At 40.7% G+C, this 26,425-nt stretch overlaps 2 protein-coding genes across 8 annotated transcripts in view; one reads left to right on the top strand and one right to left on the bottom strand.

Annotated features, from left to right (window-relative positions):
* The window catches only part of SCRG1 (stimulator of chondrogenesis 1), a 32,504-nt gene extending 11,866 nt beyond the window's left edge, over positions 1–20,638 (bottom strand). The window contains exon 1 of one of the 2 annotated variants that reach the window (XM_028494252.2): positions 19,882–20,638. Coding sequence is in view for 1 of the 2 variants with exons in the window: in XM_028494253.2 (XP_028350054.1) it covers positions 16,179–16,287 (109 nt within the window). In the remaining variant the exon portion in view is untranslated. Of the gene's footprint in view, positions 1–16,178; positions 16,820–19,881 lie in introns of those variants that run through there. The other variant, XM_028494253.2, reaches the window with a different exon arrangement.
* SAP30 (Sin3A associated protein 30) overlaps positions 1–26,425 on the top strand; it is a 115,581-nt gene that overhangs the window by 26,267 nt on the left and 62,889 nt on the right. For 4 of the 6 annotated variants that reach the window (XR_008618301.1, XR_008618298.1, XR_003681355.2 and 1 more), the window contains 4 exons: positions 12,665–12,768; positions 13,104–13,396; positions 14,964–15,018; positions 16,811–16,916. The gene's annotated coding sequence lies outside the window, so the exon portion shown is untranslated. Of the gene's footprint in view, positions 1–12,664; positions 12,769–13,103; positions 13,397–14,963; positions 15,019–16,810; positions 16,959–18,764; positions 19,204–19,707; positions 19,795–26,425 lie in introns of those variants that run through there. The other 2 variants (XR_008618300.1, XR_008618299.1) reach the window with 1 other exon arrangement.

Genomic DNA, 26,425 nt, shown 5'->3' with positions numbered 1-26,425 from the left:
AAAAAAAAAAAAAAAAAAAAAAAATTAATGAAGTCTAATTTCTTAATTTTTTTAATGGAATGTGCTTTTGGTGTCATAGCTAAGAAATTATTGCCTTACCCAAGGTCACAAAGTGTTTCTTCTATGTTTTCTTCTAAAGTTTTGTAGTTTTATGTTTCACATTTAGTGTCGTGGTCCATATTAGTTTTTTTTGTTTTTTGTGTATAGTACATATGGATTGAAATTCTTTTTAGGTTGTTTTTTCAACTGTGGTTGTCCAATAGTTTTAGCACTGTAAGTTGAGAAGACTGTTGTTTCTCCACTGAATTGCCTTTGCATCTTTGTCAAATATTACTTTTTAATATAGGTGTGGGGCTGTTTCTGGACTCTCTTCTTTTCCATTGATCTATTTGTTTATTTTTATGCCAATACTACAGTTTTGATTACTGATGCTTTATAGTAATTCTTGGAATTGGGTAGAATTATCCTTGAACCTTTGTTCTTCTTTTACAAAGTTGTTTTGGCAATTCTAGGTTTTTTGCAGTCTATTATGAATTTTGTTATCAGCTTGTCAATTTCTACAGAAAAAGCCTGCTGGGACTTTGGTTGAGATTGCATTAAATCTATAGATAAATTTGGAGAGGATTAGCATCTTAATAATATTGGATCTTCTGACCTCTGAACATATTTTTCCATGCTTTTATTTTTACTTTTTGTGGCTTTATATTTCAAATGTGTTTCTTATAGACAAGCAGTCTTTAAGTTGGTCTTGCTTTTTTATCTAAACTTCCTTTTAAGGGGAGTGTTTAGACCATTCACATTTAATGTGATTATTCACATGGTTAGATTTAAATCTGTCATAATTTGTTCTCTATTTGGTCCATCTATTCTTTGTTTCTTTTTCCCTCTTTTTGTGTGCTCTTTTGGATTAACTGAAATTATTTTATAATTTCACTTCTTCTGTTGGCTGATAAGCTGTAATTCTTCACTGTGCTATTTTGATGATTGATTTAGGGTTTATATTATCTATTTTTACTTATCATTGTCTTTCTTCAAACGATATTATGGTGCTTTACATTAGTATAAGAACTTTACAATAATACATTAACATTTCTCTCCTCCCATCCTTTATGCTATTATTGTTATACATTTTTTATGTATATGCTATAAACCCCAATTATATTAAAACAGTCAATTAAACTTTAGGGATTTAAATAACAAGAAAAAATATTACATGTTTATCCATGCAGTTTCTATTTCCAGTGCTTTTCGTTCCTTTGTGTAAATCCATATTTCCATTTGATATCATTGTCCCTATACCTGAAGGCTATCCTTTAATATTCTTATCATGTAGGTTGGCTGGTGATGAATTCTTTCAGCTTTTGTATGTCTGAAAATGTCTTTATTTCACGTTTGTTTTTGAACAAAGGTTATAGTATAACAGGTTATAGTATGATAGGTTGGCCGTTTTTTTCTTTCAGCACCTTAAGGATATATCTGTTTTAATGTTGCTTTTTATTTATTTTTATTTTTATTTTTTTTTTGTGGTACGCGGGCCTCACACTGTTGTGGCCTCTCCTGTCGCGGAGCACAGGCTCCGGACGCGCAGGCTCAGCGGCCATGGCTCACGGGCCCAGCCGCTCCGCGGCATGTGGGATCCTCCCAAACCGGGGCGCGAACCCGGTTCCCCTGCATCGGCAGGCGGACGCGCAACCACTGCGCCACCAGGGAAGCCCTAATGTTGCTTTTTAATTCTAACATGTATCAGTTCTGGGTTGGTCTCGATTGATTGATTATTCTAATTATGAGTTATGTTTTCCTGCTTCTTTGTATGCCTGGTAATCTTTGATTGGATGTCAGAAATTTATAATTTTGCCTTATTGGATGCTGGGTATTTTTATATTCTTATAAGTATTCTTGTGCTTTGTTTTGGGATGCAGCTAAATTAATCAGAAGCAGTTTGATCCTTGCAAGTCTTGCTTTTATGATTTGTTAGGTGGTTCCAGATCTGTTCTCAGTCTAGGGCTAATTATTCCTCACTACTGAGGCCATTCCTTCTCTGTGAGTATTCCTGGCCTTTTGAGTACCAGGCACTCTGTTCTCTAATCCTTTCAGATATTCCTCCTCCCCTCCCCCCTTCCATAGTTCCCTCATTTGCGTACACTAATCAATTTTCTGCCAAATACTTGAGTGGGGCCCTCTGCAGACTCCAGGGTTCTGTCTCTGTGTATCTCTCTTCTCTCAAGCACTCTGTTCTGTGGTCTCCAGCTGCCTTGGTCTCCCTGACTCTCAGCCCCATTTCTACAACTCAGGGTGTTGGCTGGATTCTATCTGGGTTCCCTCAAGGCAGTAGACTGGGGGAAATTTTAGGGCTCACCTCACTTACTTCCCATCTCCCAAGAATCAGTGTTCTTCCTTGCTTGAAATCCAGTGTTTTGACACAGGTTGTTTCATATATTTTGGCTGTTTTTTGTTGTTGTTTCAAGGGAGTGGGCAGATCTGGTTCTTGTTACTGCATCTTGGGCAGAAGTAAAGCTTTCTATATCACTCTCACTATTTGTAGCTATTTTGGGAGGAATATGAAGGACAGATACCCAAATCTTACAGATTCTGAAAATGAGCTGTGTGGTGCTCTGTTGATTTTAACACAAGCCGAATTCTCAGAATTATGTTTCTCCCTTCTTCTACTCTTCCTTCCCCAAATTGAAATATGGTTCCTCTGATGTGCATCTCTTAGATAGGGTAAGTAGCTATTTGTCCCAGAATTCAACAAATAAGACCCAGTATGGTTGCACCGGAGCCATTCATTTAGGCTGCCCTTCTCCTTCTACAGTGGTGCTTGTAAACTTTGTCCTCGATGAAATAGGCTACTGAAATGTAGCCTGGAGTTGCTTTCTAATCTTCAGGCCCAAATCTTCTTGTACTTCCTCTGCACAGACCACATCAACCCAGCAAGGATTTTCAGGAGAAGAGCAGCCATTGCTGGGAAGGTGGGGAAGTGAGAGAATAGTGCTAATGTGTGGGTCACTGATCAAGCTATTCAGCAATCACATGAGAGAGAGGAGAACAGGAGCAAGCTGCTTTTACTTAGTTTCACTTAACAAATGTTTCTTAGTGTTTCATTTATGCCAGGCACTGTCCAGAGTGCCAGGAATACCAAAGGAATTAAGAAAAATATCAGTAACTAAACCCATCCTCTTCCGACAACTCCACTTTCTTTGAGTCAAAGCTAAAGTCATTGCAGTGACCTCCATATGCAATCTGGCTCTCCATCACCTCTCTGAAATCATCTACTCTTCCCCTTGTTTGTTCTGTTCCAGCTGTTCCTCAAAAATGCTAGATGCATTCTTGCCTCAGGGCCTTTGCACTGGTTATTTCCTCTGCTTGGAAAGCTCTTCCTCCAAATATCTGCATATCTAACTACCTCACCTTCTTCAAGCCTTTGCTCCTCAATAACACCTACCCCACTGTCCTATAAAATTCTGTCTCCCCTTACCTGCACCCCTATGTTCACTGCAGCATTGTTCACGACAGCCAAGACATGGGAGCAACCTAAGTGTCCATTGACAGAGGAATGGATAAAGAAGGTGTGTCACAGATATACAATGGAATATTACTCAGCCATAAGAAAGAATGAAATAAAGCCATTTGCAGCAACATGGATAGACCTAGGGATTATCATACTAAGTGAGGTAAGTCAGACAGAGAAAGCCAAATATCATAGGATATCACTTATATGTGGAATTGGAAAAAATGATACAGATGAACTTATTTACAAAACAGAAACAGACTTACGGACACAGAAAGCAAACTAATGATTTTCAAAAGGGAAAGGTCGGGGGGAGGGACAAATTAGGAGTTTGGAATTAACAGATATATACTACAATATATAAAATAGATAAACAGCAAAGACTTAACCATATAGCACAGGAAATTATATTCAATATCTTATAATAACCTATAATGGAAAAGACTCTGAAAAAGAATATATATGTGCTGTACACCAGAAACTAACACAACATTGTAAATCAACTATACTTCAATTTAAAAATTTTTTTAATTAAAAAAATAAAATTCTGTCTCCTCTTTCAGATTCTCAATCTGCCTTACTTGCTCTAGTTTTCCATGGCATTTATAAACCTCTAAATTATTATAAAATATTCTTATTGTGTCTCCCCAAACTTGAATGTAAGCTCCAGGAAGGCAGGATTTTGTCTGATATGTATCCAAGTACCCTAAACAGTGCCTGGCACGTTAGTGAAAGAATAAATAATATATCCTAATCTTTAGATGCTTACAGCCAGGGAAGGAGGAGTTTCTCAGATTACTAAACTCAATATCTAGTTGCAGAGAACTATTTATGCCTGGAAGAGGTTAGTGAGCTACCACATCCTTAAATTTGCATGTCATCAGGTACTACTGTTTTAATTTAATTGTATTTAATTTTTTCTAAATAGTTTGACTTTAAAATGTACTTCCCAATTTCTTTTGTTTGTTTGCTTGCTTTTTGTCAAAACTAGCATTTATTCTGGCCTACTAGCTCATACCTGACTTAAAAATATATGTTTCTATGTATGTGTACCTTTATCAGAAAATTCAACAACAAACATCACCTGGCTTTTCTCTAACCCCTCTCACCAGATTCCTCTCTATCAGAAGGTGGGGTGTATGGGGAGGAGTTGGGAAGGGAGCTGTAAGCTCTTTTTAATCTTTTTGCCCTAAGGCGATAGAATTTTTCTGTTATTTTAGGTCTTTGGCATATTTCTTATCTTTTAGAGCTTTGATCTTCAGAGTTTTTTTTATTATGTAATCATGTTCTTATTTTTGGTAATCTATCCTAATTTTGTCTATTCCTTGTGGCCTTTGGACAAAGTCATGCATTTAGACAATTTGGCCTCGTATTACCTTATATTTCCTGTATTTAAGTGTAGTTTGTTCTTAAGCTCACTTCATGACTATTAATGTCTTATGCTTTCTTTCCATTGGGTGGTTCTAATGAGAGCTGTAATCCTAGTTGGATATTTTTTATTTTTAGAAAAATATCAATAATTTTTCTAAAAAAAAGTAATAGTTTAAACATGGAAAATACAGAAAAGCACAGATAGAATAAAATTCAACTGGAATGTCAGCATGGAGAGGGCTGTTGTTAACATTTTATGTGCTTCTTTTTGATGTGCATTGGCGAGGGTGTTAAGAAGGAGAAATTGAGATGGCCAGGGACAGTGGGAAACTCTAACATTTATGTTTGGGGGTGCTGGCAGGGGAGAGGTACGTCAGAGAAAGAAGTTGAAGTTGACTGAAGAATGAGGGGAGGGAAAGAATCCAGGATGACTCTTAGGTTTCTGACCTGAATGGTACTGACATTTACTGACAAGAGCTGAGGATGAATTGCAAGGAGTCTATCTAGCAGGGGGGATCTAAGGGTAAACTTTTGGGCAAGTTAATTTTTTTTACCTTCCAGTTTTATTGAGATATAATTGACAAATAGCACGGTATAAGTTTAAGATATATAGCATAATGATTTGATTTACATACATCATGAAGTTATTATCACAATAAGTTTAGTGTACATATATCATCTCTTACAAGTATAAAATAAAATAAATATATATATTGCTGCATATATATTTTACTTTTTTCCTTTGGGCCTTAACATTCTTGGCTGATTTGCGTTGGTAATATGTATAAAGCAGATAACTAATGAGAACCGACTGTATAGCACAGGGAACTCTACTCAGTGCTCTGTGGTGACCTAAATGGGAAGGAAATCCAAAAAAGAGTGGATATATGTATATGTATAGCTGATACACTTTGCTGTACAGTAGAAACTAACACAACATTGTAAAGCAACTATACTCCAATAAAAATTTAAACAAACAACCAAAAAAGAATTTGGACAAGTTAATCTGAGATGCCTATCAGACATGAAATGAAGATTCTGAGTAGGCAATTGAATGTGAGTCTGGAAGTCAGGGCCAGAAGTATGAATTCGAGAGTCATCAGGATATTTATCAATAGTATTTATAGCTGTGGGACCGCAGGGTAGTGAGTGCAGAGTGGGAAGAGAAGAGGGGAGGGATGGAGACCAGGGCCAGCCCATGTACGGGGACTGGAGGAAGATGCCAGCACCGAGAAGGCAAGCAGGTTACCTTCCTCTCCTCCTGCATCTCTCAGGGGTCTGCTTCCAGGCTGGGCCCACAGGAAGCATTCAGAAAGCATTTGCTGAAGGAAGGAGCAAGTAAATTGCTGGAGAAGTAAGTGGGTATGTTGCCACACCATGCGCCTTTCCTGGCTGTGTCCAGGCCAGAGCACAGAATGATGTCTCTTGTCCACCTTAGTCATGTACTGGGATGGAAAGTTCCACACCTGGCAAGCACTCCCGGGTAGTTTTTTTTTTTTTTTTTTTTAACACTTTATAAATTACATGTTTGAACTGAACTGAAGTCTTCTCTTCTTCCTTTACTTAAGTGCAGATAAATAGCTTTAACTATTATTTGGCAAGTGGGGAAATGCCTGAACCAGTATGTTACCATGATACATTGGTTTGTTTTTTCATTAAAAGACACCGACCTTCATCCTTGGCAATCCATCAAGACCATATATTTTTCAAGCGCCAACAAGAGTGAAATGACTTTGACCAATTCGAAGCAAATTGCTCTATTTTTTTTCCCCTCTTTCTGTTGAAGTACATGCATTTAAAATTCCTCCTGAGGTACATCCAAATTACAACAGAAAACAAGGCTAAAAACTGAATATCTGAAGGAATAATTAGAGATCTTTAGATAGTTTCCAATTGGTTTTTTTGGATTCAATTTTATATAATTAACTAATGTTGTAAGATACCAGTCATATCCCAATAGTGGCATTATTTTTAAAAGATCACTGTAGAGGATACAGAACTATGAACAAGATGTTTCCAATTAAGCAACAAATCATTGTCACCATCATATGGGTAGGGCATTGCAAATTTTGGTTGTGTGAGGGTATTTGGCACCAGCAGGCTTTTGAATGGTTGGAGTTAAGTGGAGACTTCAAAAGAAAAAGTATCTCATTTAATGGCCAAAACAGAGCTATGTCGTGAAAGCGTTGAGGCTTTTCTGCAGCAATGCTCATGCCGACAGCTGATGCCAGTTCTGGAAACTGGTGTTAAGAGCAGTGGGGTGAAACAGAGTTGATGAGTTAGACAGAAAGGGCAGCCCATTTTCAGATTCCTTTCATTACACAGCCAGAAGGAAGCAAAGGCTGCACAAACAAATGAAAATTCCAGCTCAGAACTTGACATTTAAAATATCAAAATTATAGTTGGAAGAGATTAAAACTGCCATCCAGTCGTGGTGTTTTTCCATTCATCTTTCCTGGTGGATGAAAATCACTATTATTTTTAAAATTCCCACTCTCTGTACCAGAAGAGTTTTGTATTAGAATGACTGAGGGCTGGAGTGAAACTTCTCAAAGTGTAGGTTAAGGGAAAAGAAGTGGTAGTAGAAGGTGGATAAGCCTTCCAAACATCTTTAAAATAGACACTATCAGCCCCAGTACCCAAGAGACCTTCATCAGTGGAAAAACAAAGTCCACATCCTCCCTGAAGGTGGTTTGCCTTCAAGCACCTCAGAGAATGATACGAATATGCAGGCTTGCATCATTTTAACTATTTCCCTGGCCATGAGAAATCATCATCACTGGATAAAAGGACCAGTGTTTGGGAGAGCTTTACACAGTCTATGTAACTAAGTCAAGGAATTTTAAAGAGGAATTTTTATAAGCCCCAAAGGGAAAAAGAGTTCCCTGTATTGCAGCAGTACAGACACTGTGTTGTGGTCCACGGTGGGGACACCAAGGATGAATTCTGTGAATTCCCCCTTTGTCTCACACATTTATACCAGTTTCTTTTTAGGAATCAGGATTTTTAAAAACTTTTATTGGAGTCTAGTTGCTTTACAATGTTGTATTATCTTCTACTGCACAGCAAAATGAATCAGCCATACACATACATATATCCCCTCCCTTTTGGGTTTCCCTCCTATTTAGGACAGTACAGTGCATTAAGTAGAGTTCCCTGTGCTATGCAGTATATTCCCATCAGTTGTCTATTTTATACATAGTATCAATAGTTGTATATGTGTCACTCCCAATCTCCCAACACCTTCCACCCCACCCCTTTCCCCCTTGGTATCCATACCTTTGTCCTCTACATCTGTGTCTATTTCTGCTTGGCAATTAAGGTCATCGATACCATTTTTCTAGAAGGAATCAGGATTTTTAAAAGCAGAAAACATTCACTTTCTTAGACATTGCCATTAAACTTTACGTAAAATAGGAATACAGAGATAACAGCTACTGCATTGAAAAGGAACTTGTGTACTTCATCACCCTCGCGTAGCCCTGAGAGGTGGAATGGTGGAGCCAGATTCAGGGCAGACGGGGGCTTTAACAAGGAGCAGCAGTGAGGGAGCTGCCTCCTTTTAAGTCCCCAATTAAATGCCTTTCCCGTTAAGGAATGTACATTTTCTATTCTCTTTTAGTCTGATTCTTTTCCTCTAACCTGGGAAAGCATCATCTTTCTCAGAGTGCACACATCACCTCCTCAGAGACTCTCTCTGCCTCTCTGTCCTTCTCTTCTGACTCAAGACACAAATACACTTCTGCTCTAATCTATAGCAGTAGTTTGCAGTAAAATCAATGACATAAAATGATTCTTAAGGAAAAAAAGTCCATACCCTTTTTCTTCTCCTTTCCTTTGGTCTTCTTGACAGAGGAATCTTCTGAAATGCTCCAACTCACTGGGTGAGTTTGGGCAAAAGGAGAAGAGGAGGTGCTGGAAGGAGGTTACAAGCGGACCTTTGTCTGCCTTGTCACCCGCCCGCCAGGACCGGGGAGAGGAGGGTGGGGCCCGGGAGACAGGGCTGCGAGACCTGCCCCCCAGACGCTTCCAAACCAGGAGAGAGTGAACCAACAGCTTCTCTACCGAAGGAAATACCTGGTCTGGACAGGAACCTCAGGGAGGCGGACTGTTAGAGCAATAAAATGTAGGACCTGAGGGATTTAAAGAGAACACAGAGCTCTTCTTCCCGTAAGAGAAGTGTGTGTGTGTGTGTGTGTGTATGTGTGTGTGTGTGTGTGTGTGTGTGTGTGTGAGAGAGAGAGACAGACAGACAGACAGACAGATAAGGACAAAGAGAGCAGAGAGATAAGGACAGAGAAAGCAGAGGAGAGGGAGGGAGGGGGAGGAGGAGCAGGAAGAACGGCTACTGTGATTCAGGAAAGCGGCTGGCTTTGCACCTCTGAAGCCCTTTCACAGTTTCTTTGTGAGTTTTCACCAAGTTTTCCTCACCATCTAGATCTCTTATTTTGGCATTTTGGTAGAAGATCTATCCCATCTCACCAGCTCCTCATGCAAAGAGTCATTATCTGTCACTGGAAAGCAAAAAATAAAACGACTAAGAAAGAAATCTATTCTGTGCCTCAGAAATCAAGGCACAAAAGGAATTTCACTCTGTTTTGAGCAAACTGAACTGGAGTTGTAGCATCTGTTAACTATCCTTTAGTTGTTTTAATTCCATCTGGAGCAGAGTCCCAGGAGTTAGAAAGATTATAACAGAGCAAGATTATCTAGATGGAGAACAGGGGGTAATCCTGGTTGTATTAACAAGGGCATGGCGGTGAAGGAGAGGTGATGACTTTGGGGATTACAGTGGTTTCCTGCGGCTGGAACTGGGGGCGGGAGGGGGTAAAACAGAGCAAGAGAAAGAGGCAAGTTGATGAAGTACCTCACATGCTGTGCTGAAAACTGTGGATTTATCCTGAAGGTCAACGGAAAGATGATGAAAACCATTAGAAAGGATGAACCTGCTGACTGCAGTGTCAAAGGAGGACGGTGTGGGAGAGAAGAGTCTAGAGGCAGGAAGGAGGGTCACCCAGAAGAGAAGATGGTCAGGAAGCAAAACTGAGAAGATATGGTGACCAGTTGGATTTTCTTTTCTCTTTTTTTTTTGTCTGCGCCACACAGCACGTGGGATCTTCGTTCCCCGACCAGGGATTGAACCTGTGCCCCCTGTATTGGAAGCGCAGAGTCTTAACCACTGGACCGTCAGGGAAGTCTCCGCAGTTGGATTTTTATGTTTAGGGTACAGGTAGTTGAGAAAAGGGGAGATTCTATTAACTTTCGAAGGTTTGGACCTTTGGATGGATGATGCCGTTACTCATCTCGGAAAAAGAATAAAAAAGAGCAATTTTGGGTGGAGCAGGAGTGGGGAGAGAATGGTTAGTCTGTGAACGTGGAATTAATTGAAGGAGCCCTGGGTGTAACTGGGGATGTTTAGTAGGCGGTTGGCTAAATGGACTTGGAGCTCAGAAAAGAAATATGAGCTAGAAAATCAGAGTTTATCCGCTAGTCAACTAACCGTCAACTAAGTAAGTGATCGAGTTATTCAACTAAATGATAGTTGAAGCCATGGCTGTCCCAGTTAAAGAAGCTGAGCCTGTACTCTGGGTGCCAGGCAATTCACACATCTGAACTCATTCGCTCTTCCTTATGACCCCATGAAGTCAGTCCGCGTATTGGCCCCAGTTTATAAGAGGAGACATGTCAGAGATGTCAGGGAACCTGCCCAGGATCACACACATGCAGCCTGCAGGTTCTGGGTCTAGTGCCCACGCGCTTCCCCACGTGCCGGGAATGGACTCCGCGCGAGAAGAGAACTGGGCTGAGGTCAGAATCACAGGGGCCGCTGGCGTTAAGGGATGAGCAGAGAATGGGAGTGGTGGAAGAATTCGGAGGGTTGGCATGGAAGTCAAAGGAAGGCGTTTCCAGAAGGGAGGTGAGTGGAAGGACCTGCTGACAGCTGTTCTAGGGAAGCCATGTGTACACACCCCGGGATGGAGGAACACACAGCCAAGTGAAGACCTGCAAAACCAGACTTGGTCAGCAGCCTGAGAGAGCTCGAATCTCCAAGCTCCACTTCACTGAGGCTGGGGCAAGTGGCATGGGATCCAAGAAACAGATGCGAGACGTGTGTGCAGTTGACCGCACATTCCCTTGGCATATTTATAAATACGTTCCCTGTGATGCTTACTACAGAAAGCTTATGCCACAGAGGTGGTTAATTTATTTGTACAACTTAAAGGTGTAGAAATACGTGAGTATGAGGAAGAAAGTGGAAACTGTTCAGGCCTCAGTCCATCTGAAGAGCTGTCCATCTCGATTACCCAGTGCTGACCTAGCCCAGAAGTGCAGTGGCAACACATACTGACTTTCCTCTTCCTCTTATTTCCCTGTTCATCTGACGCTTCTTTATTTCCCTGGTTACGTTGCTCATTTTGTTTCCTTGTGTTTAATCCATAGTTGTTCAAAATAGTTGGTTCCCTTTTATAGTCAGCAATATCCAAATCCATACAGTAGGCCTGGCTTTGTGTTTCTTGCAGGCCTGCTTCAGGGTGTAACTGTCCATTGCCTCCGGATCATGTTCCTAGTCACTCAGGAAAGATTTCCCCTCAAAAGCACATTTGCATCTGGGCTTTCTAGTCCTTTGTTATGTCTCAAACATTTACTTATCACTGGTTGGACTCCCATCATTTCTAGGGAGAATTATTGAACACTGTTAAACTAGAAACGTCTGTAACTATTCAACCTGATGTCCATGGCACAGAGTTGCCCACTTGGGAAGCAGTTGAGTTGCAAACCAAGGCCTGCAATTAGAGAGGTTGCCCTTGAGACTTTTTTTTCCTAATATTGCAATATTTATTTATTTGACTGCACTGGGTCTTAGTTGCCGCGTGCGGGATCTTTGTTGCGGCATGTAGGATCTTTCCGTTGCGGCATGTGGGATCTTTAGTTGTGGCATGTGGGATCTTTTAGTTGCAGCATGCGGGTTCTTTAGTTGCGGCATGTGTGGAACTGGTTCCCTCACCAGGGATCGAGCCCAGGCCCCCTGCATTGGGAACGCAGAGCCTTAACCACTGGACCACCAGGGAAGTCCCACCCTTGAGACTTTTAATTTGGGGCTCAAATTTTTAAAAATCTGAAACCAGTATTTGTTTTCTTGTATATGGAAACTTAAGGCATTTTGTTTATTTTGTTTTTTCCTGATGGCCTGTTACTGAGACCTCTTGTTGAGCCCTGGTTTATGTTGCTCTGGAGACCATCTGTCTCTTTGAGACAAGCTCTGGAGCTTCCCAGAGTAAACTTCTCATGTGAGGTGGGTAAGGCTGTTCAAATATACTGTCCAGATTTCCAGGAAATACTTCCTGCTGTGTTTTTATATGATACTTACTATATATGTGTGTGTCTTATTTATATAGGTATATGTTATCACTCTTATGTCCAATCATGTTTATTACAAATAGAAAAATGCCCCCAAATTAATGACAGAGCCAATTCATGATATAGAACTTAAGCAACTATGTTAAAAGTATGGGCATTAAATTTGAAAAGCGAGCTGATTAGTATTTCCTAAAAAACAAGCAAACAAATGATAACAACAACAAAATCCTTCCAATCAGAAGAAGTCTCAGGAGATGTTTTAGGTATAAATAATTGTACACATTGGACATCTTAAACTTGTGAAAAAAAAGAGAACACACATAAACTCTTCCCCTGATTTCCACCTGAGAGCTCATGCATGTGCCCTGATTTAGAATCTGCTGCTTTTCTGTTCCCTCATTGACCCCTTTTCCCTGTTTCTTTCAGGTTTAAATCCTTCTGGAGTCGCTGAGGGTAGGGTGTGGAGAGAAGCAGCAGCCAGTTTCAACCTTTGCAGGCTCCTCCCAGGAGAGAAGGAGGACCTGTTTTATGTGAGTATCCTTAACAAAAGGAGTTTCAAAATAATGACGCTAATGGAAAACTAATTCACAGTATGTTTGTTGCAATAATAATGAGCTACAGACAAAATCGCCTTTTAGAATGTCTTTAAAATCTTCCATCCGTTAAAAAGAAACAGTTAACCTGTTTTATTAACTTAATTATTTTTGAACTCAGTACAAGGATATTCTTTTTGATTAAAACTATTTAAAGTTTCGCTTAAGATTTCCTCTGAACCTGGAACATTTGTGCTGAGAATGGTTTTTGCAACTGGGTTGAAGAAAGTAACCTCTATTACCCAAACTTAGTTCGCTTTCTGCCATTGCAGTGACACTTAGGAAAACTTACTCCACCAAGGAGCCTCCAGTGAAGCCCTTGAGGAGACAGCATTATTAATCACCAAGGGGCTGTCACCTACGATGTCAAGCTGATGCTGCTGCAGCTGTAGGAAGGGACCTGCTTCCCAGAGGCCCTCGTACTGGAATTAGGATGCACTTGGGAACTGGCAGGATGCCAGACAGGCAGCCGTGGCTGTAACGGGGCTCATGGCGGGGATCTTCTTGCTCAGAAACTTTTCATCAGAAGAGCAAACACATGACCTCCTTTACCTGGGCACGGACAGTAAGTCACACTGGGGGCCTGGGACTTGTTCACAGCATTGGCATGTAGAGGTCGTGAGCACCCTGACGAACCTGATCTTTATTTTTTTGTTTTGTTTTTTGTTTTGAACATACTAACTTTTTGTTCAGGTTGTTTCACAGTAATGGTAGTAATCTAACAGTGAAATAGTTTGATACAATAGCAATCAACGTTTAAAGTATTTTATGTTTTAAAGTATGGCTCAAGGAACACCCATTGCTTAAATGCACTTAGACATAACAAGACAATATTTTTCTATTGGCATCATTGACACCTATGAACAAAAGCCTAATAGATAGATAAAGGTTTAACCTTCCTTTTCTTTGGTGGCTGTTGAGAGACTTTAAAAGAGCAGATAACTCATTTCAACAGGAATCTGCTACTGATATTAACCTCTACATAATCCCTAGCTAAGACATGAAATGCCAGAAACAAACTTTTGTTAGCTTGACCTCCTCCACCCCCTAACAATAAAAGTTATCCCCAAACCCATGTTTTTATTTTAGATGTATTGATCTTCTAGTATAAGGCTTGGCCTTTTATTTTATTATTTTTATTTTTAAAAATATTTATTTATTTATTGGCTATGTCGGGTCTTAGCTGTGGCACGTGGGATCTTTTGTTGTGGCACGTGGGCTTCTCTCTAGTTGTGGCATACGGCTCCAGAGCACGTGGGCTCTGTAGTTGCGGCACTTGGGTTCCCTAGTTGTGGTGCACGGGCTTAGTTGCCCCCGGGCATGTGACATCTTAGTTCCCTGACCAGGGATCAAACCCGCGTCCTCTGCATTGGAAAGCAGATTCTTAACCACTGGACCGCCAGGAAGTCCCAAGACTTGGCCTTTTAAATACCAAATGCAATCAGTGGCCAACAACCTGACTCCTTCTGGAGAGTGAGAAGAAAGCAGAACGGAGAAATTTCTTTGAATTGTTTGGTGACTTTTAGCAAATTTAAAGAGGTCAGTAAATCCTGAGGCTTGGAGCTAAACCTACTGGTAAATAGTTAATTACATTTCTAGACACTACAGTCTTTATCTTGTGATGAACCTCATCTTTAAATGTCATAGAAATAAAGTCAGAAAAAATGGACCTCCAGAGAGAACTGAATCTAGGAGAACTGTCCAGTTTTAGGAGCCCATGGAATATTTAGAATAAATGTTAACATGAAAATAAATTTTGGCAGGAAAAGAGGCCAAGAATGAAGGGAACTTGAAAATAAGGCCTTTGGTTTCCTGGCAGTCTAAAAGAGGCATTGGAATGACAGTAAATGGAATCATAGCCCAGATCACAACGATAATTTTGTGATTTGTTGGAAACCTACTTATCAAACCGAGAAAGATGGAAAGATTGATTAAGTGTGCCACCGTGTGTTCTTTGTAGATCCCGAGTGACTGTCGAAGCTTCCCAGGTACAAGCCTCTGGTTGGTCGGTAGTTATAACAATAACAATATTGACAGTAGTAATAATAATGTCATTGCCAAGTGTGCCGAACATTTTAGAAATGTGGGCTTATTTGACCCAAGCAACATTCTTTCATGAGGTAATTTTTCAGATGGGGGAACTGAGGCCCCAAAAGATGAGACAGCTTGGCCAAGATCACCCAGCTGGTAAGTAGTGGAGCTGAAACTGGAAAGAAGACAACACTAGGCTCTTAGCCCTTTGCCTCAGTGAGTAGTAGGAGTGGAATGGGAGATGGGAGAGTCTAGAGTAACAGTAGTACTCAGAAAGGCTGTGGCCCACAACCTGAGCATAAACGAACCGCACATCCCCTCTGGGACTCAGAGCCTTCCTTCTTGTACCCCCTCAGCCTATGTTCTCTTGACCTGGCTTGAGACCATTCTTCCTTGGACGCTTATAAACTTGAATCAGCTAAACAGTTTCCTACAAAGTCAGATATGGAAAATTGCCAAAATGTCCATCCTTTGGATAGAGTTTCTAAGTGGTTATAATTCTAGGAGTAAAATGATAGTGCCAGACACTCAGTAAATATTTGTTGAATGAATGAATGAGTTAATAAATGAATGAGTGAGAGGATAAGGTACTTGGGTAGACGGTAGGTTGTTGGGAGTTATTCAGCATTCAGTAATAATTTATTGAGTGTCTACTGTGTACTGTGATTGATGTTTAGTGTCAGTGAGGACCAGCTCAGCAGCAAGCCACCACTGTTTTCTTAGAGTGCAGGCTACAAAACCGTACTATAAATCCTCAGTTTCCTCCCTTGTAAAATAAAAGGTTTAACTGACCGTGTTTATGGTACCTTCCATTTCCCACTTTCTGTGAGCATATGATTCTCAATATATTTTTTAAAATAAACTTTAAAATTTCAGAATAGTTTTAGATTTATAGTTGCTAACAATACAGAAACTTTGATATACCTATACCTATATCTCTATTATTTAACATCTTACATTCATGTGATATATTTGTTACAATTAATGAATTGATATTGATAAATTGTTATTAACTAAAGCCCATACTTTATTCATTTTTTCTTGGTTTTTTTCTAATGTCCTTGCTCTGGACACCATATTACATTTACTGTCAAGTCTCCGTAGGGTCCTCTGGGCTGTGACCATTTCTTAGACTTTCCTGGTTTTTGATGACCTTGACAAGTTTTGAGGAGTACTGGTTAGGTGTTTTGTAGAACGTCCCTCAATTGAGATTTGTCTAGTATTTATCTTGTGATTAGACTTGGGCTGTGTGTTTTGGGGAAGAAGGCCACAGAGGTGAAGTTGCATCTTCATCACATTATATCACGGGCACTTACTGGGAACGGACTCATCACAGTGGATGCTGACCTTGATCCTGGCTGTGGCAGTGTGTGTCAGGTTTCTCCACTGCAAAGCTGGTTGTCTTCTCCCCACCACATGCCACATCCTTTGCAAGGAAGTCAGTCTGTACAGCCCACACCCAGGGAGTCAGGTTATGCTTCACCTCCTTGAGGGCCAAGTACCTGCATACAGTTTTTGGAATTCTTCTGCACTTGAGATGTGTCTATTCTCCCTCATTTATTCATATCAGTATGAACTCATGGATATTTTATTTTATACTTTGGATTATAATCCAATAGTACCTTCTTTTATTTTTTTTTTTTGGCTGGCTGTTTGGCTTGCAGGATCTTAGTTCCCCGACCAGGGATTGAACCCATGCCCTCGGCAGTGAAAGAGCGGAGTCGTAACCACTCGACTGTCAGGGAATTCCCTCCAATAGTACTTTAAAAATGTTATTTTGTTGCTCAGATTGTTCCAGCCTTGGCCCTTGGGAGTCCTTTTAGTTTTCTCCTGTGTCCTTTTGATATAAACCATCATCAGGTGTTAGTTAGGTTTTTTCCCCCAACATTTTCTTACTTTCTGACACTACAAGAAGGTCCAAGCTCATCTTGTATATTTCCTGTCCCAGTCCTAGAATCAGCCATGTCCTCAAGGAATGCTGGTTCCTTTTATTGGAGAATGGATTGGAAACACAGACCCAGGCACTAGATGGACTCACTGCCACTGGAGTGTCATAACTTCTGGGCCCTCTCTGCTGATGGAGCTGGGAAATATAGGTGCATATACTAATCTGTGTGCGCACATCTGTAGGTATTTCTCTATGTAACCATTGTATTTATATCAAGCTACACATGAGTTTATGCTGATGTCTCTAACTCTAATCTGTTTCTACATGAACTGTTCTGACCTTCTCCCCTTGCTGATGGGTAACCTCCCTGTCCTGTCCCCACCATCTGCCACTCATTTAGTTGTTCTGTTCCAGCATTTGTGTACAGCAGTGTCAGAATTGTTAACCCGTATCCTGCAATAAATAATTTTATCAACTAGGACACAGTGCTTATGTGCAGTGTCTTTTGCCCTCAGTTTTATAGGCTCCATTTACAAAGTTGCTCAGGTCAGCACCTTTTCCTCTACCCCAGGCTCCAGTGAGGTTGTTTTGTACGTTTGTAATACAGTTACAAACTGTATTAGATTGTTAGATTGTTAGATTGTTAGATTGTTCTGTCACATTCTGCATTCCATCCTGCGATACCCCAACCTCTTAAATATACTTTTTTAACATAGATGCATTAAGGATCAGTCTTCATGCTGTATGGGTTTTGACAAATACATAGTGTTAACTATCCACTATTATATTATGATACAGAATAGTCTCACTGCCCTAAAATATCTCCTGGACTTCACCTAATCTGTCCTCCCCCTGCCTGGAACTCTGGCAGTTATTTATCTTTTTACCATTTCTATAGTTTTACCTTTTCAGACTATAATATAATTGGAAACATACAGTATGTAGCCTGTATAGACTGGCTTATTTCCCTTAGCAATACGTGTTTGAGTCATTCACGAGTTTTTAGAGTTCAATAGTTTATTTCTTTTTATCACTGAATAATTTTCCATGATACTGATATACCACAGTTTGTTCATCCTTTCACCTGTTGAAGGACATCTTTGTTGCTTACAGTTTTTACAGTTATAAATAAAGGTGCTATAAAGGTTTATGTGCACGTTTTATGTTGACATACGTTTTCAAATTTTTTGATCAATGTCTTTTTAACATTTTTCAGGTTGATTGTAATTGTTGATTTGTAATTATCTAGCTTTTATATGACTTCTCAATTATAACTATTTAAAAAATAATTTTCACATAATAAGTCTGTTCAGAATCAGGTACCATTTTTTATAAAAGTATAAGCAATGAACCTGTAAGTGTTTTATGGAATAAGAGAACTCTAACTATAGGGCATTTTAGAAGTATTTACATTTAATATTCTTTGAAATATGAGCAGACGTGGTCTGCCGAGGCCATTTCTTTTACACTGCAGGGAAATTTATAGGTGTTAAATTAGCTGCAAAGTTGTTCCTTTATTGCTCTGTCACTAATAAAACATGTTAAAAATTGCATATTTGGAAATCCAAATAGAAGCATTTGCAAGTTGAAGTAATAAATACAACACAGTATTAGATAACTAAAACCAGCTCCCTTTGTGTATATACATATCAGATAGGACACAGGAAATGCCAAGAAATAGTAAGCTATGGAAATATTTTCCCTGGATATTTCATCTCTAAATACATGATATGTTTTTACATATATTATAATCCTATTAAAACATCACTTGCTGTTTCATAGGATATGGGCATGCATTAGAGTGGGAGGCAAATATGTCCACTAAAATTAGCCTAAAACATAATAACAGTTCTACCAAAAGAAAGCCTTTCTATAACACTGTCTTCTGTCCTTGGCAAGTTAGTCTTTGCTTTTATCACTAATGTTCCAAACAGGGCTCCTTTGAGGATGAAGTAGCAAAAATTGTCCCCACATTGTTACCACCTTACAGAACTTTCACTGCGTTTTCCCACAGAATCCGAGTGACTTGTGCTGATTGGACCAGCAAGGCTGAAGTGTAAAATATCCTGCATCAGGAAAGCTTCAGCAGTTTATGCTGGGCTTCCCTGGTGGCTCAGTGGTTAAGAACCCGCCTGCCAATGCAGGGGACACAGGTTCAAGCTCTGGTCCAGGAAGATCCCACATGCCGCAGAGCAACTAAGCCCGTGCGCCACAACTATTGAGCCTGCACTCTAGAGCCCGCGAGCTACAACTGCTGAGTCCACGTGCCACAACTACTGAAGCCCGTGTGCCTAGAGCCCGTGCTCCACAACAAGAGAAGCCACCGCAATGAGAAGCCCGTGCACCGCAATGAAGAGTAACCCCCGCTCGCCGCATCTAGAGAAAAGCCCACACGCAGCAACAAAGACCCAACGCGGCCAAAAATAGATTAATTAATTTTAAAAAGAAACAGTGTATGCTATGTTTTATTTTGTGTCTTAAGTTACTCGATGTAAAATATTTCAGAAAATGGGGAAGTCCAAATATCAGTGAGAATGAGGGGCTTAAGACTACCATACTTGTTCAGTGTGTTTCTCTTCTCCATAGAAATTAGAGCCTTTTTAGTGTCAGAAAATTAATGAGTCCAAACTATGTTGGCAAATGCTGGGATTTTCTTCCCTCACCTAAAAGTTTCAGAGATTTCTCCACTAGGAGCCTGACTCTCTCAGAGGTGAGGACTGGCTTCCCAAGAAGCTCAGGGGTGGTGGTTAGGGCTTTAATTCAGTGGAAGAAATTCACGAGAGGATTCTTGGGAGTTTGATTCTCTCCAAAGCAGAACATACCTTATGATCCATTTGATGGGGGCTTTTATAGACAGACTATGCCCCTTTAATATACAAAATTATAACAGGGAAAAATCTTCTTCTACCTCTTTTTCACAAAAAAAATATGTTTGTTTCTTTTATTTTGTTTTTTAGCTGGAGAAGCAGCAAGACGGAACAAGACATTGACCCCCTAACTCTTCTTGCCTTGTTCCCCGAATACTCTCAATTATGCCAGTACAGGTGAGTTGATATACAGGTCTCTGGGGAAAGGACATTTACAGAGATTGTTCTTCCCCATATCCCCCTAATGTGCCAAACTAAACTTACCAAGGATCCTCCAGGAGGAGAGGGATCGACACTCTGTCCCCTTCCCTTCTGAGATTCAGCTTTCTAAGGGCTGAGATAGCCCTGATGGAGGGTCCCTGGTAGCGAAGAAACATTAAACTTCCCCCAGGAAAAAAGAGGGAGTCTGAGACAGGAGCTTAGGCTCAACACCAGAGCCTAGAGGTTTGTAGGGGAACAGCGTGTTCTAGATACAGTGTGCAGCTGTGTTTGGAAACCCAATTATACCCGGGCACCTTGGCAAAGTGGTCGTGTTTGTGGAACAGTGGCTGACTGTGTGAGTATAAATCCAATAAGCCTTAGGAGTCTGTGTCCTCAGGGCCACCCTGCTGCCTGCACAGGGTTCTGAAGCAGAAAGGACATCCTCACGGCAGGACAGGGACTCACTGGAGCCTGTCAGAATCAGTTTTCAACAGGGACACTATGTAGAAGTGATTAAAATCAGAACTTTTTTTTAAATTGAAGTACAGTTGATTTACAATGCTGTGTTAGTTTCTGGTGTACAGCAAAGTGATTCAGATATATATATATATTCTTTTATATATATATTCTTTTTCGTATCCTTTTCCATTATGGTTTATTACAAATACTGAATATAGTTCCCTGTGCTATACAGTAGGACCTTGTTGTTTATCTATTTTATATAGAGTAGTTTGTATATGCTAGTCCCAAACCCCTAATTTATACCCCCCCTTGGTAACCGTGTTTGTTTTCTTTTTTTTTAATCTATTTTATTGAAGTATGGTTGATTTACAATGTTGTGTTCATTTCTGCTGTGCAGCAAAGTGATTCAGTTATACATATTTATGCATTCTTTTTCATATTCTTTTCCATTATGGTTTATCACAGGATATTGAATAGAGTTCCCTGTGCCTGTACAGTAGGACCTTGTTGTTTATCCATCCTATATGTACCAGTTTGCATCTGCTAGTCCCAAAGTCCTAATTGATCCCTCCCCACACTTGGGTAACCATAAGTTTGTTTTCTATGTTTGTGAGTCTATTTCTGTTTTGTAAATAAGTTCACTTGTATCATATTTTAGATTCCACATGTAAGTGATATCATATGATATTTGTCTTTCTCTGTCTGACTTACTTCACTTAGTATGATAATCTCCACATCCATCCGTGTTGCTACAAATGGCATTATTTCATTCTTTTTTATGACTGAGTGGTATTCCATTGTACATACACTACATCTTCTTTATCCATTCATCTGTCAGTGGACATTTAGGTTGTTTCCATGTCTTGGCTATTGTAAGTAGTGCTGCAGTGAACATTGGGATGCATATATCTTTTTGAATTATAGTTTTGTTTGGATATATGCCCAGGAGTGGGATTGCTGGAACATATGGTAACTCTATTTTTAGTATTTTAAGGAACCTCCATACTGTTCTCCATAGTGGCTGCACCAATTTACATTCCCACCAACAGTGTGGGAGGGTTCCCTTTTCTCCACACCCTCTCCAGCATTTATTATTTGTAGACTTTTTTTGATAGCCATTCTGATTGGTGTGAGATGATACCTCATTGTAGTTTTGATTTGCGAGATATTGAGCATCTTTTCATGTGCCTATTGGCCATCTGTATGTCTTCTTTGGAGAAAAATCTATTTAGGTCTTCTGCCCATTTTTTGATTAGGTTGTTTTTTTTTTTATTGTTAAGTTATATGAGCTCTTTGTATATTTTGGAAATTAATCCTTTGTCGGTTGCATTGTTTGCAAATATTTTCTCCCAGTCCGTAGGTTGTCTTTTCATTTTGTTTATGGTTTTCTTTACTGTGAAAAAGCTTATAAGTTTGATTAGGTCCCATTTGTTTATTTTTGCTTATTTCTATTGCCTTAGGAGACTGAGCTTAGAAAACATTGGTATGATTTATGTCAGAGAATATTTTGCCTATGTTCTTTTCTAGGAGTTTTATGGTATCCTGTCTTATATTTAAGTCTTTAAGCCATTGTCAGTTTATTTTTATGCCTGGTTTGGGGGAGTAACTTCATTGATTTACATGAGGCTGTCCAGCTTTCCCAGTGCCACTTGCTGAAGAGACTGTCTTTTCTCCAGTGTATATTCTTGCCTCCTTTGTTAAGATTAACTGACCATAGGTGTGTGGGTTTATTTCTGGGCTCTCTACTCTGTTCCATTGATCCATATGTGTATTTTTGTGCCAATACCATGGTGTTTTGTAAAATCAGGACTTTTAATAGACTGATCAGTTCCTTCCCCCTGCAACTTTGAAACAAGACTACTCCCTTTGGACTAAGTTCCCAGGTTCCTGGACAATTTGGGGAATGAAGAGTCCTTAAGAGAGAGATACTGAATTACCTACAATGTAGAGGGACGGAGGCTTAAGCAAATACTTAGAAAAATAAAGAGAGATGCCCAAGTTTTGAATCCAAAACCAGTGGAGGTCATACAGATTAATACGCCATTCATTGGGACTCACCAAGAGCTCAGGTGTTTGCCAAACTTGTTTAACTACTGAAAAAAATTTCTTTTAAACTAAGAATCCTGAAGGACTAGATTCCAAGGAACACTGGTTGGAAAATGCTTCTCACATGGCAGAATTTTAGATACTGAATCATGACAAAGGAGCAGTCAATTTGGGGCAGGGGCTCTTTCCTGGTACCTGCGCTTATGATTGCTTGACTGTCTCAGGGTAGACTAGCCCCACAGGTCTGCGTCACTAATCACAATGTTCTAATAACTCCAACCCAAGGAGGGCAGAGATCACAGCCTTCTCCTTGGCTCTGTCCATCCATCCTTGGCCTTTGAATAATAACCCCCTGCAATCACTCGTTGGCACTGGGTATAGGGATTTTTATCCATTTTACTGTGTATCCTCAGTGCCTAGACTCTGCCTGGCCCAGTTTAAATGTTCAATAACTGTGTGTTAAACATTGAACTTCTGGCCTTCTCTGTCCTGGCAAAGTTACTAGAAACCTAACACATTGTTTCCTTTGCATAGTTTGTGCCTTGCACTGCAGGTCAGATCCTTGTGAAGGTTCAGGAAGTGTGAGAGCAGCAGTGACTGGGAAATCCTGACTGGGTTTGGTGGGCCCAGTCCTCAGCAACACATGGAAAATAACGTTTGATTTATCAGTCAGATGAAACCCATATCTGCCCAAGTCAGACCAGCCTGGCATGGCGGGGGCAGGGGTACAATGAAGCCATTCCAATCTCCACCAGCTGAATCACTATCCCCGCAACCCTGCGTTGCCCCGTCTAAGGATGACGGGCAGTGTGTTTAACAAGCTGTATGGCAACGTAAGTTTTATAAACAAATATATATAAATAAATCATTATATAAGTAAAAACCTAAAATATTCCCTTTTGGGGACTTTCCTGGCGGTCCAGTGGTCAAGACTTCACCTTTCAATGCAGGGGAGTGCGGGTTCAATCCTTGGTTGGGGAGCTAAGATCCCACATGCCTCGGGGCCCAAAAACCAAAACCTAAAACAAGCGATATTTTACAAGTTCAATAAAGATTTTAAAAATGGTCCACATCAAAAAATCTTAAAAAAAGATTCTCTCAACTAAACTAAACTCATCCTGAAGCTACTATCTCTGTGGTATAAATTAAAATGGTCATCCAATCATTCTAATTATTTCTAAATCATTATTGATGTTTAGAAATTGCTGGGTGGTCTTACGTTTGATAAGCTCTCATGAAGCTGGACGCTGCCCGTCTCTAAGCTATGATTCTGCAGAGGAAACGAGCTCTTCCGATGCCTTCCCTGTGAACTTGATGGTCATTAGACCTGGGGCCAGGCACTGGCTACAGTGGGAGAGTGACCAGGCGGGCTGTCCCTCGTGTTCTGGATGCTGGCGCATCTCACGGAGCCCGTACCTGGAGGGCCTTTGCTTCCACCCTCACCTGCAGCACTGCCCCAGCCGGCCTGTCCCTCCACCTCTGCCCGCCTGGGCCCCTCCTGAGGGGAGGCAGGGACTGCGTCCGCTCGGCTACCACCTTGGCCTGCTCGGCTCATGCACTAGCGTCCAGGTGCACCCTTCCCGAGTCCCATTGCCATCTGCTCGGTGGCCACTGGATGATGTCATTTGGTGATGCGTGGTCTAACCTCAGCTGTTTACCAGCCTTCAGGACTGTAGTTCTGTGTGATAACCTGCAGGAACACCATGCCAGTGCATGCAGGCTGAATATCAACCCTGGCCCCGTCCCTTCTGAGTGGTTCACAGAGTCCCGAAGTCTTATGCATGTGTTAGGGCCTGGCCGCGAATCCTCCCCTTCTATCTCGCGGTACCTGCCATTTCCTCCTCTGTCTCTCACCTCCGCACAGTGGCTCCCATGTTGATGTGTTGGTTCCTGGAACCATCCCTCAGGTAGTGTTGCCCTTCGGATGCTCTGTCTCTGAGCTGAAGCAGGAGAAGCACCCCTCCGCTGGCTTGATGGGCCCACAGTTGCCAGGCTAAGCTGCCTTATTCTCTTCGTGACTTGCTCCTCACTACACCCTGAGTCTGTGTAACCATACCAGACAGCAACCCCAGCATCTACCCCCAGCAGCTGACTGTTGCCCACACAGCTCACCATCTTCTGGATTAAGCCTGTACATTTCCCCCCAGTTTTAATGAGAAATAATTGACGTACAGCACTGTATAAAGTTCAGGTGTTCAGCGTAATGGTTTGACATACATATATTGTGAAAAGCTTACCACAATAAGTTTAGTAAACATCGCATCTCATATAGATAAAGAAAAGTTTTTCTTCTTGTGATGAGAACTCTCAGGACCTACCCTCTTAACTTTCAAGTATACCACACAGCAGTGTTAACTGTCATCACCCTGGTGTACATCACATCCCCAGGGCTTATTTATCTTATAACTGGAAGTTTGCACCTTTGACCAATCTTATTCCACCCCCCGCTCCTGCTGCCTTTGGTACTTTGGTAACCACAAATCTGATCTCTTTTCCTTTGCCATTTTTCTTTTCAAGATTCCACATGTAAGTGAGATTATACAGTACTTGTCCTTCCCTGTCTGACTTATTTCACTTAGCACAATGCCTTCAAGTTCTATCCACATCTTGCAAACAGCAGGATTTTCTTCTTTCTTATGGCTGATTATTCCATTGTACGTATATGCCAAAACTTCTTTATTCCTTCATCTTTCAGTGGTCACCTCAGTTGTTTCCACGTTTTGGCTGTTGTAAATAATGATGCTATGAACATAAGGGTACAGATATTTCTTCAACATAGTGTTTTCATTCCATTCGGATATATACCCAGAAGTGGAATTGCTGGATCGTATGGTAGTTCCATTTTTAAGGAACTATAAGTAGAATTTGCCCATTTTTAAATTGGATTATTTGGGGGTTTTTTGCTATTGAGTTGTACGAGTTCTTTATATATTTTAGATATTAACCCCCTATCAGATATATGATTTGTAAATGTTTTTTCCCATTCTGTGGGTTGTCATTTCATTTTCTTGATTATTAATTTTGCTGTGCAGCCTAAATATTTTGACACTCTTTCTACTCTGGGTTATTTCTTCCCCCAATAGCTTGGTAGCTTAAGAAGAGGTCTTTAATCCCCAGTGGGTTAAGGACATTTTGCTCAACACACGTGGGCATCAGAAGCAGCTGTTTGAGTGGGGCCAAGGCATGAATACTGAAAACTCCATAGGTGACCTGGATGTTCATCCAGGGTGGAGAAGAACCCTTAGCTTAGGGGCCTTCTGTTTGGGTCCAAAACACATACTCAGTTTTCCCCTCCATTTGTAGGCGCAGTGCTGGATGTACCGACATGCCTCAGTCAGATTGATGCTTCGGAAATTCGTGGTTGGTTGTTATCTGGGCCTCCTGCCACTCTGCAAACCACCCCTATGGACAGTGATGCACAATTGCCTTAGGTTAATTCCGTAAGCTGCATTTCAGAAAGAAAAAAGACTTGACGTCACACGAAAACCACTTTAGTTGCTTCATTTCCTGGAGCCTACAGCTTTTTTTTTTTTTTTTTTTTTTGGTACAGCTGGCAAAACGCCTGGGACTAGATGTATTCAATTCTAGTCAAAGCAGAGCTATGTCCGGAGTAACAGACGGCCCACCTAAGGTGAAAAAAATTACTTTCTTGGCAGGCAAGCCAGGGTGATTTATTCACCTCTTCCTCTAGGAAGGCAGGAATGTGTGCAGGCAAAATAAATACAACATGTTACAAGCACATTCCACAGATGAACAGAATAATTGGTGCTGAACTAGGCAGTGGGAGGTATCCTCCTGCATCCAGGCAGGCTCAGGGAACTTGTCACACATGCATGAAAGTGCCCCCAGAACTGGAAAATAACTCCATCAGGGAGGTAATAAGAACCAGGACACAAGTGAAGAGACCCATCGTAACCCTCTCTGAGAGCCCATAATGACACGCTGAGAAGATCAGGTACAGGTATAGGCTCAGAAGAATGACTGGCTATACACAAAGCAGTGAGAATTGTATTGTGCTCCATCTGAAGAAACCCTGTCTGGGGTTAATGAGGTAGACAGGTAATCCGCATTTGTTTAGAAAAAGGGCGATACGGCCTCA

This window comes from Physeter macrocephalus, chromosome 9, assembly GCF_002837175.3.
Source record: "Physeter macrocephalus isolate SW-GA chromosome 9, ASM283717v5, whole genome shotgun sequence".
Lineage (NCBI taxonomy): Eukaryota > Metazoa > Chordata > Mammalia > Artiodactyla > Physeteridae > Physeter > Physeter macrocephalus.
The sequence above is the reverse complement of the archived record's forward strand: the minus strand, read 5'-3'. Positions and strand labels throughout refer to the sequence as shown.